Raw genomic sequence first — 19257 nt, 5'->3', positions numbered from 1 at the left:
AGGGTAGAAATGTTTTCAATAAGCAAATCCAATCCAGGTAAGAATTTATGAATAAAGCATGTATTATAAATATGCATACCCAGGGAAGTGCGCCTAGCACTTACACTGACCATTATGTGGGATAACCAGCCTCATATAGCCAACATGCTTAAGTCTAAAGCATGAAGGGCCTAACCATAGAGTAAGCTGTCCTTAGTTCACCTTGAGAGGGACTGGGCAATCAAGCCTGTTCTTCATCCTCCAGTGTACCTGAGCTCAGCATATAAAGAAGTTTGAGCTGCTTGCTCCAAACGCTGACTACATGGCTCTCACAAGCCACTTTGGAGTTCCTATACCGATAATTTATGAACTTCCATCACTGTAACTAAGCCACGTTTTACTGCTTGTGCAACTTTTTATCAATGCTGTATGGAAAGGCACAGAAATCTGACCATTGGAGAGTTTATAAGTAAACCATTTTTATCTTACCAAATATGTGGTCTTTTTCTATGCTAGAGGAAGAGGGAAGTTTTGGAACTCACAAGGACATGTTTTAAAGGTCTAACAGTCTATATTTCCACACTTTACTTTGCTGCATATTTTGTGATTTTAAATCTCTGCTGGGGTTCTGTCACCAAAGAGTACTTGCCCCAAACCTGGATGTTGGCATTCAATAATTCTTCTTTTATATACCTATTTTTTCCTTGCCACCAACACATTAAAGCCCTGAATAGCCAAATATCTGAAAGAAAACCATCTCCCATTTCAACCCATCCAGTCTTCTTACTTTGGGGTAATCTTCCTACCAAAGTGTACATCATCCTTTAAGAGAAAAGTAGCTTTGGATTTGGCTTTGGATTGTATTCTTTGCTATTTTATGTATTTTTTATACTGTGTTTATTTTGTATTGATGTTGAATTGGCTTGAGAATATGCAATGATGTGTTTAAATATGCTGTACAGCACCCTATGAACATATTGTCAAGGATGATATAAAAATGCTTAAGTAAATAAACAAACAAACAGTTGCCCTGGCACCCCAGAAGGAAAAGGAAAGGACACTCTAGCCCATGGGTAGGCAAACTAAGGCCCGGGGGCCTGATCGGGCCCAATTGCCTTCTAAATCCGACCTTCAGGCAGTCCAGGAATCAGCATGTTTTTACATGAGTAGAATGTGTCCTTTAATTTTAAAATGCATCTCTGGGTTACTTGTAGGGTATAGAAATTCGTTCATTCCCCCCCCCCCAAAAAAATTCCAGCCCCCCACAAGGTCTGAGAGACAGTGGACCGGCCCCCTGCTGAAAAGGTTTGCTGGCCCCTGCTCTAGCCCCATCCATGAGCCAAAGTAACAAAAGCCACCAAGTGCTACCCAAGTAATAACATTCAATCATTTAATATAGCAGCACCAACCAATACTTTCCTGCCTGTTGATATCGGACAGGTGCCTTCACTGTATTATTTTTGGCATCTGCTGACGACATTTAGACAAGCCTACTACCCAGATGTCTAAAATGTTTGTACGAGTTTTAATTTAACTTTTTTATTATTCTACTTTATTCTAAATTAGGGCTGTGATTGGTTTAGTGATAATTTCGTTGACTTATCTTTTTCTGTAAACTGATTTGAGGGTTTTTCCCATGATCAAGTGGTATGTAAATTTTATGAAAGAAATAATTAATAAACAAACAAACGCCAGAAAGCGAACATCAGCCTGACCTGAACCTAAGGCTTACAGCTCAGCAATTCTTTGCAGCCTTGAAGAGCTGATCTCCATACTCTTCCTTTTCTAGGACCTGTCTTTTTAGTCTGAAGGCTGGGCCTCTTTCTTATTCTTAATTAGTAATTGCTTTGGGAGGCTGAAAATTTTGCCATTTGTTTATATCATCTCATATGCAATGGATTGCTGAATTCTGTTTCCTTTCAGTTTATGGTCACAGCATGGCAAGGTGGCCTTTGCTGAGAGTAACAACAAAGGGATACACAGCAAGCAGATGAACAACGAAATGAAAACCGTCTGAAAAAGGAGCGCTAATAACTCTCTTAAAACCGGGGTAGGTGGGTGGGAAGTAGCCACAAATAGAGAATTCCTGTATGGCTTTTGCGAAGAGGCTCCGTTCCCAGAGGGAACTACATTTCCCAGCGTTCCTTGCGGAGGACGAGTCACACGGGCAAAGGGTCCCGAAACTTGCCCAGGTTGCAACGAAGGTCCAGCAGGTGGCGCTGCCGTTTCTAAGGCCCGAAACAGCCACCGCGCCAAGATGGCGGCGCCCATGAGGCGCAACACCTGAGGGGAGAGAGGCCTAGCTTGTGTACACCGGCAGAGGCCATGAAGCGGGCGGCCCCCAATGGCCAGGCGCGCGGCAAGAGGCGAGGGCGGCAGAAGCAGAAGGCCGGGAATCTGCAGAAACTGGGGCTGGCGGTGCGGGAGTTCGTGGCGGCTGCCGGGGGACCCGAGGGCGGCCTCGGCCTCCCCTCGACTCCTCTGCAGGAGCCGCCGGCGTCGAGCAGCCGCAAGAACCGCCGGGAGCTGCGTCGAGAGAAGCGCAGGTTGAAACGGAGCCGGCGGCGGCGTCTCCTGAACGGCGGTGAGGCGGTGAAAAATCCCCGGCCGCCGCCTCCTTCTCCGCCAGCTGGGAAGAAAGAGCAGCCGCCGGAGAAGAAGGAGAAGAAGAAGCAGGTTTCCTTGCCGGCCCCGGAGCCAGAGAAGCGCCACTTCCCCGCCGCCGCCGAGGCCCCTCCAAAGAAACCCGGGAAGGCCTCTCCTTCGGCCTCGGCCCTGGCGCGCAAGCGAGCCTTGCTGGCAGCCAACGAGGAGGAGGAGCGGGAGATCCGGCGGCTGGAGAGGCAGCTGGGGCTCGGCAAGCGTCGGAAGAAAAAGAAGCAGCAGCCGCTGGAAGGGCTGGCGGAGGAGGCGGCGGCCCTGCCTCCCAGCTTCGCCAGGGACGGGCTGGGTTACGTGCTGGGAGCCCTGGAGACAGGGACCCCCTTCTCCGGCCTGTACGAGAGCAGCGAGGGGGAAGGAGAGGAAGAAGGAAAGGGGCCGGAGGAAGAGGGGGGAGAGGGGGCTGAGGAAGAGGGGCTGAGGGGAGAAGAAGAGGCCGAGGAGGAGGATTTCGTTCTGGAAGAAGACCCAAGAAGCTCAGAAGAATCCAGTGGCGAAGGAGAAAGCGAGAATGAAGAGGAAGAAAGCAGATCCCCTGGCCTAAGGAGCCCAGAGTCTGGAGCCGAGGAACCCACCTCTCCTGGAGAGCAGGATGAGGTCTGTTTAAAAAAAAAATTGGAGGATGTTTAGGGGGTCTGTGTGTACCCATACTTAGTGAAAACAAAAAAAATTCCTTCCAGTAGCACCTTAAAGACCAACTAAGTTAGTTCTTGGTATGAGCTTTCGTGTGCATGCACACTTCTTCAGATTTTGACTATGGCAGACCAACACAGCTACCTATCTGTAACATACTTAGTGAGATAGACATGGGTCATAGCTCAGCTGTAGTACATCTGCTTTACAATCAGAAGGTACTTGGTTAACTTCCGGGTATCTCCAGATCAGACTGAGAGAAACTCCTGGAGGCCTACTGCAAGTCAGCATGACCTAAATGGACTAATGTTCAGAATTGGTATCAGGCAATTCCCTGTGTTTCCTAAGACATACCTTTGACAAGTGCACAGCAACAAGCGTTCTCCTTGGAGAGCAGCAGCTAATCTGAGCTTCCCAATGAGCGTACCTTTCCAATGTCTATAAGTTAGCAAACCTACATATGTCACAGTCACCGTTTCCATTTTTAGGGACAGATGCCAATGTTAAAATGTGAAGATTTTTACCACGTTGGCTATCACATTGTCACAGAGCATTTGTTTCCCGCCTTTCTCAATATCAGTGTGCCAGACATTCACATTGATGGCTTACATTATAGTAAAATATACAGAACAGGTTCCTTTTCATTCATAAATCACACGAGATCTCAATTTTCAACCATTTTCTGAAAAATTAAATTATTTAATTAATACATCATCTATTTTTTTTTCCTTTTCCTTCTTAAAGAATCCTTGCCAAGATGCTACAAAGTATATTCCCCCACATATGCGAAGGTCTGAAGAGACAATAGATGCCCCAAAAAGGGAAGAATTGGAAAGGCTGAGGAAAACACTGAAAGGCCTAATTAACAGGTAGTATTTTAATTTTTTGATTTTATTAAATGTCTCTAGCACCCTTCATCCGAGGATCACAAGCCGGTTTACAATGTAAAAATGCAGAATGTATAACATAGTAACAAATACTCCCCAAACACAGTTTAAAAGGCCAGAGATTGTTTTATTAGCCAAAGACCAGTGAGAAGAGGAATGTTTTTGCTTGGAGCCTAAAGGTATTTAATGAAGGCAAGCCTTCTTGGGGAGAGTATTCCACAAATGGGGAGGCACCTCAGAAAAGGCCTGCTGCCACCCTCTGGAACTCCAGACGGGAAAAAGTATCTCAGATGATGATTTACAGGACAGTTTGTATAGGGAGTATTGAAATTTTCCTTACAGGAATCAGCCAAGACATCACATTTAAGGACTTCTAACTTGCCCTACTGCAATTTTTATTTGTTGCTCCAAGTATTATTGGACATACTTTGTGTTCAGTTAGGGAAAGAAAGGCAGGAAATAAAGCAAATAAATTGAGCTGAATGGCCTATCAGTTCTTCTCAAATGGACAAAAGTGGTTTTATAAATATATATTTTAAACACCCATGAACACACATTTTGAAATGCATTTCATATGACTGGATGTTAAAAAGAAACAGAACATTAAAGCTAACATTTAACTTTATTTCCATATGATTTATTTTCCGCTAGGTTGAGTGAACCAAATTTAGCCTCTATAAGTGGACAGTTGGAGGAGCTCTACATGGTGAACAGTAGAAAAGATATGAACGAAACGTTGACAGATATCCTTATCAGTGCTTGCGTTACAGAATCGGCAATGCCTTCCAGGCTGGTGATGGAACATGTGCTTTTAGTTAGCATCCTTCATCGGACAGTGGGAATTGAGGTAATTTTTCTGAATCTTCCCCAATGTTGAGTAGCACAGTAATAAAGGAACTTTTCTACTATGCCTTTCCTTTGGATTCTACTAATAATTTCATGACACTTTGGTCATTTTAGATTTTATGATACTTGTTTTTTTAAAAAAACAATGTCATACCAGGTGCTGTTAAGCAGAAGGGTAGAATATAAATAAAGTCGTTCTTTCAGAAAATATTCATTAAGTAGTACTTCATACCTTTGTGATGAAAAAGCCAAGGATCTTTGCATGTCGACCACAGAGAAAAGCAACTTCTGCAAATTTCACTCTGTGTGTTCTGTAGTAATGATTTGTTTGCCATAGTTCTATTAAAACTAATAGGTGGTTTGACACTGGTTTCTAGGAGCCTGGAGTGCATGTTCTGATTTCCAGCCATTTCTGAAAAGGGGCATTTGTTATGAAGGGCCACAGTTAATCACATAATTGTACTTCTCTCTCTGGCCTTACTTTTTACAATTCTGCCCACCTCCCCACAAAAAAACTCACACGTGTACACACACACACCTGCATCTTCAGGAATATGCTTCATCCATCTGATGGTCTAAAGTGAAGGAAAGTCAAGGAAACAAATTTGTTGGTCTTTAAGGTGCCCCAAGGCTCTTTGTTGTTTTTGCTGCACAATAGTAGTATTGAAAAGGGGGCATTTGTTTAAACAAAGGAGCACTTCGGTTTTTCTGTAATCAACCAATACCCATAATTAATTGAATAAAATTTGTAGAAGGCAAACTTGAAATGATCTCAAGGGCACTTACTGTAATAAAACAATAACCTGCTGTTGACAGTCTGAAAGTCAGCACGGTGGTGTGGCTAAAATGTTGGACTAGGGATGGTGAGACCTGAGGTCAAATGCCCTGACAGGGCATAGGCGTGTGTGACTTGGTCCTTTGCATTAAAGGTTTTTTCCAGGTCATGTGGCCAGCATGACTAAGCTGCTTCTGTTGAAACCAGAGCAGCGCACGGAAATGCTACTTACCTTCCTGCCAGGGTAGTACCTATTTATCTACTTGCATTTTGATGTGCTTTCAAACTGCTAGGTTGGCAGGAGCGGGGACCAAACAACAGGAGCTCACCTCGTCGCAGGTATTCAAACCGCCGACCTTCTGATCAGCAAGCCCGAGGCTCATTGGTTTAGACCACATTATCAGTGTGCAAATTTTCTGCAGTCACACATTCATTTTAATAACAGACTTGCCCTGTGTACAGGAGCATCACCATCCACTGCAATCTAAGGCTGTATTCAAAAGTGGTGCTTAAGTGGACTTCTGTGCTTCTCTATGAATTATATTGAACAGCTACACTTGTTCTTTCTTAATCACCTTGAAATAGGTCATTAGCATTTGCAAAGGTGTCCTGCCAAACTAAAATTCATTCAGATATCACTTGTGAAATAATCTTGAGTGAAAGGACTTGTCTGTGTAATGCAGCCTAATGCAGTGATTAGTAATCTTATGCTAGCACAGCAGCTAATATTATATATTATTATATATGACTTTTAAATTGCTGGTCAGCAAATTTTACGACCACAACATTAGTTATACATTGTTGGCTTTCTGTTTTAAAGTGTTTAAATGGTCAGCAGCTCATGGATCATGTTTGTGTGTTAAATGTTCCAGGTTGGTGCTCACTTTTTGGAAACTGTGGTGCGGAAATTTGATGAAGTCTACAAAAGTGAAGCTGAAGGGAAAGAATGCGAGAACCTCCTTATCTTAATTGCTCATTTGTATAACTTTTATGTAGTGCATTCACTGCTGATCTTTGACATCTTAAAGAAGCTTGTTAGCACTTTTTCTGAAAAGGATATTGAACTAATTCTGCTGCTGCTGAAAAATGTAGGCTTTTCCTTGAGGAAAGATGATGCTTTGGCCCTCAAAGAACTTATCACGGAGGCCCAGAAAAAAGCAAACGCAGTAGGAAAGCAATTCCAGGACCAGTCAAGGGTATGAATGCCTTTTTTTAAAGAACCTTTTCAGGGTATCCTTTTTCATCAAAATGTGGTATCCCATGCTTTCTGGGATGGAAAGAATCTGTCAGCGGAACAAGGGGCGAGGCATTTTTTGACAATTTTTTCTTCATCCTCTAGAGTAGATTTGGGGGGCACTGAGGGGGGAGGAATCCCTAAAAATCCTCTTCAACCAGGCCTTTGGCTGATTAACATGCAATACTCTTTTAAATGTGTCGCGGGAAGGGGGGGTTGCTGATTTGGTTTTTGTTCTTACATTTGTTATGTATTTTGTGTTTTTTTATGTTGTGAACTGCGCCGAGATCTGCAGATGAAGGGCAGTATACAAATTTAATAAATAATAGAAATAATCACCTCCCTCTCCCTGTTCCATCAGCAGACAGAAAGCACTGAATACCACCCTAAAACAGAGTTTGGTAGGAACTTTAGTATCCCCATATTTTCCCAACACCACTTGCACTATGCTATGATGTGTTGGGCATTCTCTGGAAAACTTACAAACATTTGATTTTGTTTGACACATTTAAAAATTGGTCTTAGGGGTGGTTATAAAACTTCAGCTCTAGTCCATTTTTTTATGCTACAGATCTTTGCCGTTTTAGGTACTGGAACAATAATGCAGACTTACTGTCTTTCTCTAAAGGTTTGTTTCATGTTGGAGACCATGCTGGCACTAAGAAACAATGACATGAGAAAAATCCCTGGGTACGATCCAGAGCCGGTTGAGAAACTAAGAAAGCTGCAGAGGACACTGGTAAACTCCATGAAAAACCATATTTCTATGTTTCTTTCATACACTGTGAACAAAGACTTGAGTATTAGCAAAAGCTGCTACTAACATCCTGGGCCTTAGGAGCTCCTTATGTAGACCAGCTGACTCTTAGTGCAACAAGGTTTGGTTTTCAGTATGAGCATTGGCTGCTGTGTTTACCAGTGGTTCAAAAAGAGGAGCACTTTCAGTTCAAGTAAACCACAGCCTGGGTTTCCATCATATCTGCTGCCAGATGTAACTGGAGGACATCTAATTAGGCTGGTAACTAGGTATAAAACCCTTTATTTAAAAAATCTTCTGACGTAGCATTCTTCCTTTCTATAAGACTCATAATAGCAGTTCTGGAAAAGAAGCTCAACTTCGCGTGTCATTGGAATCTCTCCTAACTGCTGAACAAGTTGGTCGGTGGTGGATTGTTGGATCGTCATGGAGTGGAGCGCCAATGATTGACAGCACCAGCAACCAAATGCAACCAATACTAACTGTAGGAAAGGTAAATGTGATCCTCCCTATTAACGTTCTGGAAGTGTGTCTTAAGACAGTCTCCCAAAAAGTAGTCTTGCTCTAGGGATTCTTAATGAGCATAAATGAATGTATTTGTGGTGGTTGTGCTTAGAAATTTATTCCTTTCAAAATCTGTTCAAAGGTACAGACATACATCATTTTATTTGCCTTTCCATAGTTAAAATCAAGCTCAAGGCGACTTACAATATGAAAAAAAGTAGGAGAGGGGGCTTCATGGCAGAAAACTGGTGCTGGGCTGCGAGCAAGTTCCAGATCAAATCCTTGTTGCTGCTTTTTCCTCAAAATAATAATACAATGGTACCTTGGTTTACGAGCTTAATCTGTTCCAGAAGTCCGTTCTTAAACCAAAGCATTCTTAAATCAAGGCGTGCTTTCCCATAGCAACGGGAAACTCAGTTTACAAACTGGACACATTCAGCAGGAAACGGCACATGTTCTGCTTCCAAGGCAAAGTTCACAAACCAAAACACCTACAGTTTTGCAGTGTTCTTAACCCAAGTTGTTCATAAACAAAGCTGTTCTTAAACCAAGGTACCACTGTACCCATTTTAATCACACTTTTCAAAACGTATGAATAACATACTATGTAGTTTGGCCCTGAGGATCACATTTTGAAAATACCTGGGTTTCCTCACTTCCTGAGAAAGTTATGTAGCTTGAAAGCCAAACATTTGACTTTGCTCATATTCCTGATGAAGTTGTTACCAGACTGTTTGAAATTACGAAATTGACCTGCGATATTAAGAGTTTGTGAAATGTTAAGTTTTCAACCCTTTCCCCTACTCAGGTGAGTTCGAAGATTCTGGAGCTTGCTCGTAAGCAAAGAATGAACACAGATATTAGGAGGAATATATTTTGTATCTTGATGACTAGCGAAGACTTTTTGGATGCCTTTGAAAAACTTTTAAAGTAAGTAGTCGCCAGGGTAGGATGATTTCAGAAACTTAAGCCACTGTCTGGATGTGAAATACCTTTCTTGTGAATAAGAACCGGCAAAGTCTAAGCTAGAGCAAGTGTACATTCTGCCTGGTGCAAACCCGAAACAGTTAGAAACATTCTTACAATGCAATCTCAAACATGTTTATTCAGAAGTAAAATATTCAGTGGCGCTTACTTTCAAGTAATTGTGCATAGGATTGAAACCTAAGATACAATCCCATTTTTGAAAAAGAGCTTGCTTCATAGAGGGAGAAAATAATTTTTTTGCACCTTTTTGTGAATTTAGGTCTGTTAACTGAAATCAGATGGCCGGTCCTGATGGTTTGCTTAAAAGTGTTGCCTGATGGATGTAAAAAAACCACCTTAATGTTCCTTTAATGGCTGTGGATGTTCTCCTGAATGGGCAATCTATCTGCAGGGGGTGGGATCTCAAGCTAGTGCTCTGCAGGGTGAAGGGGACAGCATGAAAGTGAGAGGCTGAATTTGAAGAGGAGAGTTTTAGCTTGGGTTAGCTAAACTGGAGCAGCCTTGTGTGTGGCTGTGCTGACAGCTTTCTGAGGTCTGATGGAGCAGCAGCAGACGTGCTGTCTGCCTGTTTCCCATAAGCTCTTTTTGTAAACTTTAAATTAAATGATTTTTTAAAAATCACAAATTTCTCTCATTCAAAGGCAGGTGCCCACACTTGCTGGGTCAAGGATTCTTTATCCTTTATCAAGAAAGGCTACCAGATGCCTCTAGCAGGCTCCACCAGCAGCTTGAATATAAATAAATAAATTTCTAAGTACATATCTGTGCAAGTGAGGGACCTGTCCCTCAAGCTTTGAAGAAGACTCAAGGACTTGATGGTGAGGACAAATAGGTTTCTCGGTAAGACAAGCTGATTCTTGGACCCTGTCAAAATGAAATGAAACCCTATTGTGACGCTCTTGCAAACTTTTGCCATTAGCAAAGCAGAGAGTGCATTAACACTGGTGTCTGGAATATGAGCTGTTATTACAAACTGGGACCTAGTGTAATTCGGACCAACATGGAAAGAACAAGACTCCCAAGGAAAGTGAGGCAATCCTGAAAGTGAGCCTGGAGGTTGCATGGCAGGAGTTGAGGGTTGTGAGTCATCATCAGCTGCAATGGGTCAAGGTTGACCCTGAAATCCAGCTTCTTAGCTCTTAGTTGTGGGTGGGATGAATGAGGGACTGTCTGCTCAGGAGCCTGTCAGCAGTGATGAGAATAAAAAAGCTGGAAGAAACTTTTAGTAAAGCTGCTGGGAAGAAGCTCTGCCAGAGTTGAGCAAGAGAAAATGCTCTCCACACTGGAAGTGAGTGGTTTGCAGAGAAACTAGCTGGAGCCTGCAGCCATGAGCAAGAACAACCTCTTCTTAAGCCTCTTATCACCTCTTCTCTGTGCCATGAAAGTTTAAGTGGGTTGGACCAGGCCCTTAAATTTGCACACCCCAGAGGCAACACCACACAGTGGGAATAATTCAGAAGCCTGAAAGATGGGGAAGTAAACAGATGGAGAAGCTTATCTGCTTCTATTAGAGATCCTGTCCACTACCACTGGGGGCATGGGAGGAAGATTTGATGGCAGCTCCCTGGAGCGAAGTCAGTCTTAGTGGAATATTGCTCCTAGATAAAGCCATATTGTGATGGAACAGGATTCAGTGCATGTGTAGTAAAAAGCGGAAGGGATAACAAATCTGGAGGAGATTCATGAGCCGGGCACATTACAATTCCTGCTGAACAACGCAGGGGTTTCTTGGCAAAGAACTATTTGCTGCGAGACTGTTTGACATTCACATGTTCCTTATGGAAGCATGCTTAGAAATGGCTTGCCAGGCAGATGTAAAAGCTACAGACATTGAATGCTATGGAGCCCCTGGGCAAGGTGTGTTGTGTCTGTAGAGTGGTGTGTTTGGAATCAGCTGTTTTAGTATCTTCCCTACTTCAGGGATTTGGGGTGACTAGGTAGAAATGCCTTACAAATGTTAGCTGCCAAGCTGCTTTTTCGATTTGGGTGTGGAGGTAGGTATCACATTTTGGTGGTTGAATGCACGGACAAATTAGGTAAGAGTAAACCTCACCCTGCTTTTGTTGCTGCAATGCCATTCATCACAGAAGTCTTCCTAATGTAATGGAGAACACAGGAGGAACTGCTTATGATTAAGGATATTCTGATTCATGTTCTGAGAAACGGAGCAAAATGAGTGCCTGTGTAGGAATGCTCAGGGGGCCTTGTTACTAGTTGGAATTAGTTTTCTGGTTGGAATTTGTTTTTTGTCTAGAGAAGTAAATATAATTGTTATGGAAATATTCTGTTATGTAAATAACTAATCATGGTTCACTTGTATGTTTTTGGCTACTTCTCCAGTTCTCTGTTCCCGAGAGAACTTTCAGCCAGGAGCTATTTAATGGTAGCCAAACCACTTTTGAGAGAGGGGATGGTATGAGTTTGTCCATCTATCTGATTACTGTAAATGGTCTGTCGTTATGGCTTTCCCTAAAGTGTCCCCTGATGGGATCTGACAAAAGAGCCTTAATGTTCCTATAATGGCTATGAATGTTCTCTTGAATGGGCAATCTACCTGCAGGGGGTGGGGTCCAAAACCAGGACTCCCGCAGGGTGTATACATATGAGGGAGGGTGGGAGAGAAAAGGTCATTTGAATTTAGAGATGAGACCTGGGATTTTTAGCTAGAGTTGTCTAAATTGAGATAAAGCCTCCGAAGGAGGTGCTCTCTGGGATCTGATGCAACATTTCCAGGTTTGCTGCCCGGTGGACTGCCTGTTACTATCTAATATGCTTTGCTTGTATATTAACTAAAGCATATACTATAAGGACACAACACAAGTCTCTGGTGCTCTTTCATATGTAATGTTGCTCCCAGAGTTTATCACTGCTCAAGAAAGCAGCAAGAATCCTTCATTTGAACAAATAGGCAGCAACATTATTTAAGATTCTGGTGTAGGAGTAGACCCTACGTCTGAAAATATGAGAAACAGTTGCCACTCAGAAAAGCAAAAGATCTCTTTAAAGTGTGTGTGTAAGAGAGAGGCTGCTTTTTGCCTTAAATTGTAGGCAAATAGCACATTTACCAAGTGAAGGAATCCTTTTCTGTTTAAACCCAATCAGAGAAAGCCCAAACAAAGAAGCACTTGAAAGAGTGAATATGGAAGCTCAATTAAGCTTCTTAGGTGGAGAGTGCCTAGTAGGAACACATTTCTATGCACACTTCTTGTTGTGTGCTTGTGAGGTTTCTCAAAAATTTAAGTCCCACTAACCAACTCAGCTGCAGGTGGCTTAAATTAAACTCATTTTTTTTTTTACAAAAACATTACTGTAAGCAAGCATATATGCACAAATGTAACAGGAGGTCCCATAGACCCCACTATCTAAAATTAAATTCAGCTATGAATCATGGTTGTGTATGAAATGTGTGGTGCTCACTTCATGGATTTCGGTGGGCCTTCAGCTGCATCTTCAGGTCAAAAACATTTGAACAGTGGTACTAAATCCTGCAGAATAAATACAGTCATACCTTGGGTTGAATGCACTTCAGGTTGAGCGTGTTCGAGTTGTGCTCCGCGGCAACCCGGAAGTAACAACGCGTTACTTCCAGGTTTTGGCGCATGCGCAGACTCTCAAAATGTCGTCTCGCGTGTGCGCAGAAGCAGCGAAAAGCGGCGTGCACAGACGTGCCGTCGCTAGTTACATTTGCTTCTAGATGCGAACGGGGCTCCGGAACGGATCCTGTTCGTATCTAGAGGTACCACTGTATATGAGAACCTTAGTGTTCTGGCATCCACATATCTCCCTATGTTCATTCTCAGCTCTTGGGTCAGGAATTGCCAATATTTTTTACTCTGTGGGCACATCTGCAAAATGAAGAAACTTGTGAGCACCACATACACACCTCAAACAAGCACAATTTATTATATTGGCTACAAAAGAATGCTTCTTTCAAGCATAATTTCAGCGGGGCAGTGGTGCGTGACAGGGAGGGTCTCATGTGACAGGGAGAGCACCATTGGTGATCCTTGCCACTAGCTACAGAAATTAGTTGCATTACTTTTGATCCTCTTGACTAATAACATCTTGTGGGGCGATCAGTGGCATTATTTGCTACAAATTGCACATTATTGTTCCATTGACTTCACTGAAAAGTGGCTCGGTGTAAAATGAAGCATTTTATCTATACCTTAGCAAAATCAGGCCATCCCAGCCATGTAGTTCATCTCCAACTGGGTAACTATAGATGAAAGCCTCATTTTGAAAGGATGCAAATTTTGTGCTTGACACTCTCTGCATTATAATATTAAGCATTTTTCATTTTAATTGGCTTTAGTGCTGCCAAGCATTTGACAGCTCTGGAATCTAAATCAGACTTATTTGACAGAACAGGTACAGCACAAGTTAAGACTATTCCTTGCCAACCAGCGTCTTAATCCTCTGCGTGGTCCAGCTCTGTGAGTAAGGAGGCCGTTCAGTCCTGCCAGACTTTCTGCTGAGACAGCCAGTGGGAACTCATTAATGCTGATTATATTTTTGTAATTAGGTTGGTTGAAATCCCCAACACCCTCAATTAGGAATTGGAAAAACTTGAGAGGGTAGTTTTTCCTTCGGTCACCCACTAGCAGTTTCTTAATTCAGAATAGCTTGGCCTCCCCTCGGCCTGGTGCTTTGGGCTACAGCTCTCATCAGCCCCAGGAAGGACAGCTGGTAGTAGATAACCCAGATTTTTGTAACCCAGAGGCCAAACATAGAATTGTAGAGTTGCTAGGGACCCTGAGCATCATCCAGTCCAAGCCCCTGCAATGCAGGAATTTGCAATTGTCCTATATGAGGATCAAACCTGCAACCTTGTTAGCAGCACCACACTCCAACCAACTGAGCTATCTACATACTGTCATACAGAGAGATTCCCTCTCCCAATTCTTTTGAACACCACTGCATTCAGAGATGGATCGTAGTCCTACCTACCCTTCCTATCAAGACTTTTCTCTTTATAAAAAAATTAGTAATCGTTCCACAGCTGTATATTATGCAAAGCACACAGTTAAGAATGCTTTCTTTTCCAGAAACCCATGGTATGGATCTTGTTGTCCATATATTATTGAAATCATTATGCAGAATACACTGCAATGAAGAAACTGGTTTGGCATAAACTATTTAGATCCTTTTTTCTTTTCTTTTTTTTAACTTGATGCGTAACGGATTGAGTTCGAGTCAAGAATGAATGGTGTGGCAGTAACTCTTCCATTTTATGGTAGTTCAGCCTAAACATTCAGGAAATGGAATTTACATAATGGCAATTGATGTTTTAGGCTTAGGCTGAAAGATCAGCAGGAGAGAGAGATTGTCCATGTCCTCATAGACTGTTGCCTGCAAGAGAAGACTTATAACCCCTTCTATGCATATTTGTCTGCCAAGTTTTGCGAATATGAAAAGCGATTCCAGGTAAGCTAAGAACTTGTCTTTCTCTTTACTGGTTGCACCTTTTAAATTTCTGGGAATGAAAGTGGTGTTATCAAATGGTAATATATGGTAGTTAAATACACGACTGCTAAATGTAATAGCTGCATTTATGTAGAAAATACGTTTCGTGTGGGGGGAGCCATAACCCCTTCCATATTGCTTGTAAAGCCCAACAACAGCATTGTCTCAGAAAGGAACCACAGCTTAGTGATGGATTGTATGGAAAATATTTCAGAGTCATTCCCTGCCATATCCATTTAAATGATTTGGAGCACATGAAAGTAGACAGACACACAGAGAGAGCGCAAATACACATTCTGGGACCAGTGTGCTCCAGTGTTTAAATTAACCCTCAATTCTGTATTTAGTAAGGGACAGTCTCTCATGACAAGGGCACCATAAGACAGGAACCTGTAGCTGGAGGCATAAGAGATGCTGTCTGCCCTTTCACACAAATTGCCCTCCCTCTCCCCTCCGTCCTCTTTCTCCTTGAAGCGACTCCAAGGGAAGGAATGACAGATGATGCAAGCGTCAGGGAGAGGACAAATCCATTCTCTAGCAAAGCATGGTCTGCATGATCTCTCCACCTTTCCAAGAGGCCAGACCAGAAGAAAAAGCAAAAAAAGGGGGGGGGGAATAAAAAGGGAAGATCTCTCTTCTGTACGCTATTCTCTTCCACTTCTGATCCTCCAACTGGTTTACATCTAAAAGTTTCCCTCTGGAGTCAGAGGCTATCACCATTTGGCCTGTCAGAATGTACTGCACATAACTTACAATGCTGCAACAAGTCATTAACCGCACAAAGTGATCCTACCTTATATTGATGATTTGGGGGGGGGCAGCTGGCGAAGCTAGCACCGTATCCTATGACCTGCCATAATTCCTTGTGGAAGGTGGGTAGCTTTGATTACAGTGGAGGAGAATGAACTGTGCCAACCCCTAAGCTAGTATAGGGTTGTGCCAGTTTCTGGGACATGTCTAGAAAATAAAGGGGCTTAGATTTAGCGCCCCTGTGCCCACCCCAGCTTCTCCCGCTTTACCTCTAAACTTTCTGAAGACAGGGCAGGGTCCTCCAGTGAGATAAATGTCAACCTGCTAGTGTTACCTTCCTCTCTGCCAGCAGAGCAGCACCATAGATTGCCTTTTGAGGCCCCTCAACCAGCTTACCTGTGGGAGTAGGATTGTTAATAAACAGCCTTTTCTCTTTCTATTTTTTTTAAACCAGATGACATTCCAGTTCAGTATGTGGGATAAAATAAGAGATTTGGGGAACCTCTCCACTACTGCTTTATCAAATTTAGTTAATCTCTTGGCTCATCTGTTGAAGACTAAGTCTCTGTCCCTCACTGTTTTCAAGGTAAGCAAAACTCTTGTTGTTGGTTTTTTTTAAAAAAAACTTTACTTTTAGATCTCCTGTTAGGCTCATACATAATGTGCATGTTCTTTGGTATGTAACGTCACCTAACAAGCAAGGCAAATGGTTATTCTATGGGGGGAAATCTAGGTTTGCAACAGTATCCATGCAGGGGTACCACATCTGCCATCAGCCCCAACCAGCATGGCCAGTGGTTAGAGATGATGGGAACTGTAGTTTGACAACAGCTGGCAAGTGCCCTCTTAGCTGCCCTTGAGGGTGTTAAGATTTTAGCAAGTTGCTGTTGATCTCATGTTTCATGAAATCTTTCCCTCTTCTTTGTTAATTGGCCAGTACGTGCAATAAACAGATGTCTTTTTGCATTGAATTCACAATTAAGTTTTAGATCCTATTGTCTATTCAAACAGGTGAGCTGAGCTCTCTGGAATTATTAATGACTCTTCTTTTGGTAATAGTGTACAGGTGATTTATTTAATACTAATAACATTAGCATTTTCATGACAGCTTAATAGCTTGAGAGTGTCTTAAGAGTTTTTGACATTTCATTGCTTTTTAACTAGGTAATTGAATTCAGTGAATTAGACAAGCCAAAAGTCCACTTCTTACGACAAGTACTGTCTGCACTGTTCTTGAAAACAGATCCAGAAGAACTAAACCACATCTTTGGAAAGTAAGTCACCCTAGGGGTTCCAGGTAGAATTTGTCAAACCATCATTTTAATGAGAAAAGGGGTTCTGTCTCAGGTAGTGTTAGAAACTGAGATATGAAAGCTGGGAGCTAAATGGCACCTTATACCTAGGATATGAGCGCAACAACGGAATGTCTAGGTGCACTTTTTAAAAACAAGAATACAAAGCTGAAAGTGAATGAACCGCTTTATTGGCCAAGGGAGCCGGTGTACAGCTTCCGGGTAATGTGTCCAGCATGACTAAGCCGCTTCTGGTGAACCAGAGCAGCGCATGGAAACGCTGTTTACCTTCCCGCCGGAGCGGTACCTATTTATCCACTTGCACTTTGACGTGCTCTCGAACTGCTAGGTTGGCAGGAGCAGGGACTGAACAATGGGAGCTCACCCCGTCACGGGGATTCGAACCGCCGACCTTCTGATCGGCAAGTCCTAGGCTCTGTGGTTTAACCCACAGCGCCACCCGCATCCCCCGGTCTCAGGTAGAATTTGTCAAACCATCACCTTACTGTCAAAAAGAGGTTCTGTCTTTTCTCCCCATTACTGTAGTTTAACTGGAACTAGAAGCTGGAACATTTCAGTTCTGCTGCAGAGCCCTAATGTGCTTTTCCTTATGGTGCCACCAGCCTAGCCATACAATGCTCCAGAATATTTTGTAAGCCTCTATCCTGCTTGCCTGGCTGTACCCTATTAGTGATGTAACATTGCCCTAAAGAAAACACAGGGTTGGTTAACTTGCAGTTCTTTGTGTTTTTCCAGGTTGGCTGACAACCCAAAATTGGGAATGCTGCATGAAGGCTTGAAGCTTTTCCTCACCCATTTCTTGCTGAAGAATAATCAAGCTCACAAAAATGTTGAAGAAGCCACTTTGCTAAAAGAGAGAATTGAACTAGTGACTAGGACTTTGAAAGCAAAAGAATCTAAATTAAAATTATAGTGTTAGGTCCAATGATTTTTATCTATGGGAAATGCGGACTTAATGGGGGCAGGGGAATGACTTGAATGATCTTTCATAAACAGCAGACCTCATCTTCTGATCAGTTCCTTCACAATAATGTGGAGCTGGATTAGGTTTGATATTCAAACTGGCTAGTATTTATTATAATTCTGTTAAAAGACAAAACACAGTCACTAGTGAAGTCTATTATTATCTATACAGTGTATTTTTGAAAATAAAAGTTTTGTACCCTTGCATTTTAATGTAGCGTTTGAACTTCTTTTAAAAAATTCAACATATGATATGTGATGAACAAACAGCGCTAGTGGGATTTAAAGAGGCTTTGTGAAAGTTAGAGGAGTATTGTTAAACAGAAATAGGACAGTAAGGGTATATTAAAATGCAATATCAAATTTAGAAAATGTGTAAAAATGGAAAAATATGGATGATTGGCAGAGAAGCTGATGGAAGTCCAAAAAGTTGAAATCTGTGAAAACTGATTGATATGGTGAATTTGTATAACAGAAAATTTAATATATATATATATATATATATATGCAGGTTTTGGTGTCATCGGGTGTCTTCCCGTGTAAAAGTTGGGGTGTCTAGGCGACGTTTCGACGAGGTCTCACTCGTCATCTTCAGGCTGGTGCTTTCGGCTTCTTGTTACTGGAACAGAGCAGGATCTCAGTGTTTGAGTTCCTATAAATACTGTTGAGGGGGTGTGGTGTATAGCCTCCAATGTTCTGGGCAGAGAGGAAGTTCCCAGGCTAGAGTGCCTTTTCTTCTTTTGTTCCTTAATTACTTGAGGGATATCTTGAGTGATTTCTTGAGTGATATCCTGAGTACCACTTAGGTGGGTCATTAGGTGTGGATTAGTTGCTAAAGTCTTTGTGTCTTGACCTCTTGAACTTTGTGAAGAGTTTTTCTGAGAAGATGGCTGTACTGTACTTAGTTGTGCTCTGGCTTGGCTTCGTGTATAGGGGCGAGCTGTGGTTTTGTGGCCTGTGTCAGCCAGATCTGTGTAGGGATTGCAGGGGGGTGCAGCATCCGGAGGTGCCACCATGGTTTGGCTACTGGATGGTGTCTGTAATTTATCTGTGGAGAGGGTCTGGGTTTGGGTCTGGTGTGGTTGATTGGTGATGGCGTTCTGTGTGCCTCTGGATCTGGTGTCAGTTTTTGTGGGGAGGGCTAATTTCCAGATGTCTGGCAAGCGGGATGTGTCGTCACGCTTGTTCATGTTGTGGGGGTGTTTCTCTATCTCGATGGCTTCCATGATTATTCTCTTGTGGTGATGTTCCATGTTAAAGAGCAATTTGGAATCTGCAAAATTAATTTCGTGTCCTGTTTCTTTCATGTGTTGGAAAAGAGAGGAAGTTTTTTCTTCTTTTTTGACGGCATTCTTGTGTTCTGCGATACGTGCATTTATTCGTCTGTTTGTTTGTCCAATGTACGTGGCTGGGCAGACTTTGCAGGGTATTTCATAGACCCCTTGGTTTTCCAACTGGATTTTATCCTTGGGGTTTCTGAGGATATTGGCTATTTTTTGGTT

The 19257-nt window shown here is 42.5% G+C and overlaps 1 protein-coding gene across 1 annotated transcript; it reads left to right on the top strand.

The window, feature by feature from the left end:
• The first annotated feature begins 1703 nt into the window (after positions 1-1703).
• On the top strand, positions 1704-17962 carry NOM1 (nucleolar protein with MIF4G domain 1). The gene is made up of 11 exons (XM_081931654.1): positions 1704-3237; positions 4018-4142; positions 4812-5007; positions 6654-6977; positions 7644-7754; positions 8098-8265; positions 9085-9206; positions 14558-14690; positions 15934-16065; positions 16644-16753; positions 17528-17962. Exons 1-11 carry the CDS (start codon positions 2305-2307, stop codon positions 17703-17705), a joined length of 2532 nt encoding a protein of 843 aa, XP_081787780.1. The 5' UTR covers positions 1704-2304; the 3' UTR covers positions 17706-17962.
• Positions 17963-19257: the final 1295 nt, after the last annotated feature.

Source organism: Podarcis melisellensis (genome assembly GCF_964234715.1).
Source record: "Podarcis melisellensis genome assembly, chromosome: 12".
Taxonomy (NCBI): Eukaryota; Metazoa; Chordata; class Lepidosauria; order Squamata; family Lacertidae; genus Podarcis; species Podarcis melisellensis.
This window is presented reverse-complemented; position numbering and strand designations above follow the sequence as displayed.

What these genes read in the sequence shown, in the direction of transcription:
- NOM1 (XM_081931654.1), top strand. Translation starts at nt 2,305, where the DNA reads ATGAAGCGGGCGGCCCCCAATGGCCAGGCGCGCGGCAAGAGGCGAGGG. An exon ending in CTCCTGGAGAGCAGGATGAG is followed by an intron (nt 3,238 to 4,017) that starts GTCTGTTTAAAA and finishes TCCTTCTTAAAG; the next exon opens with AATCCTTGCCAAGATGCTAC. An exon ending in AATTCCAGGACCAGTCAAGG is followed by an intron (nt 6,978 to 7,643) that starts GTATGAATGCCT and finishes CTTTCTCTAAAG; the next exon opens with GTTTGTTTCATGTTGGAGAC.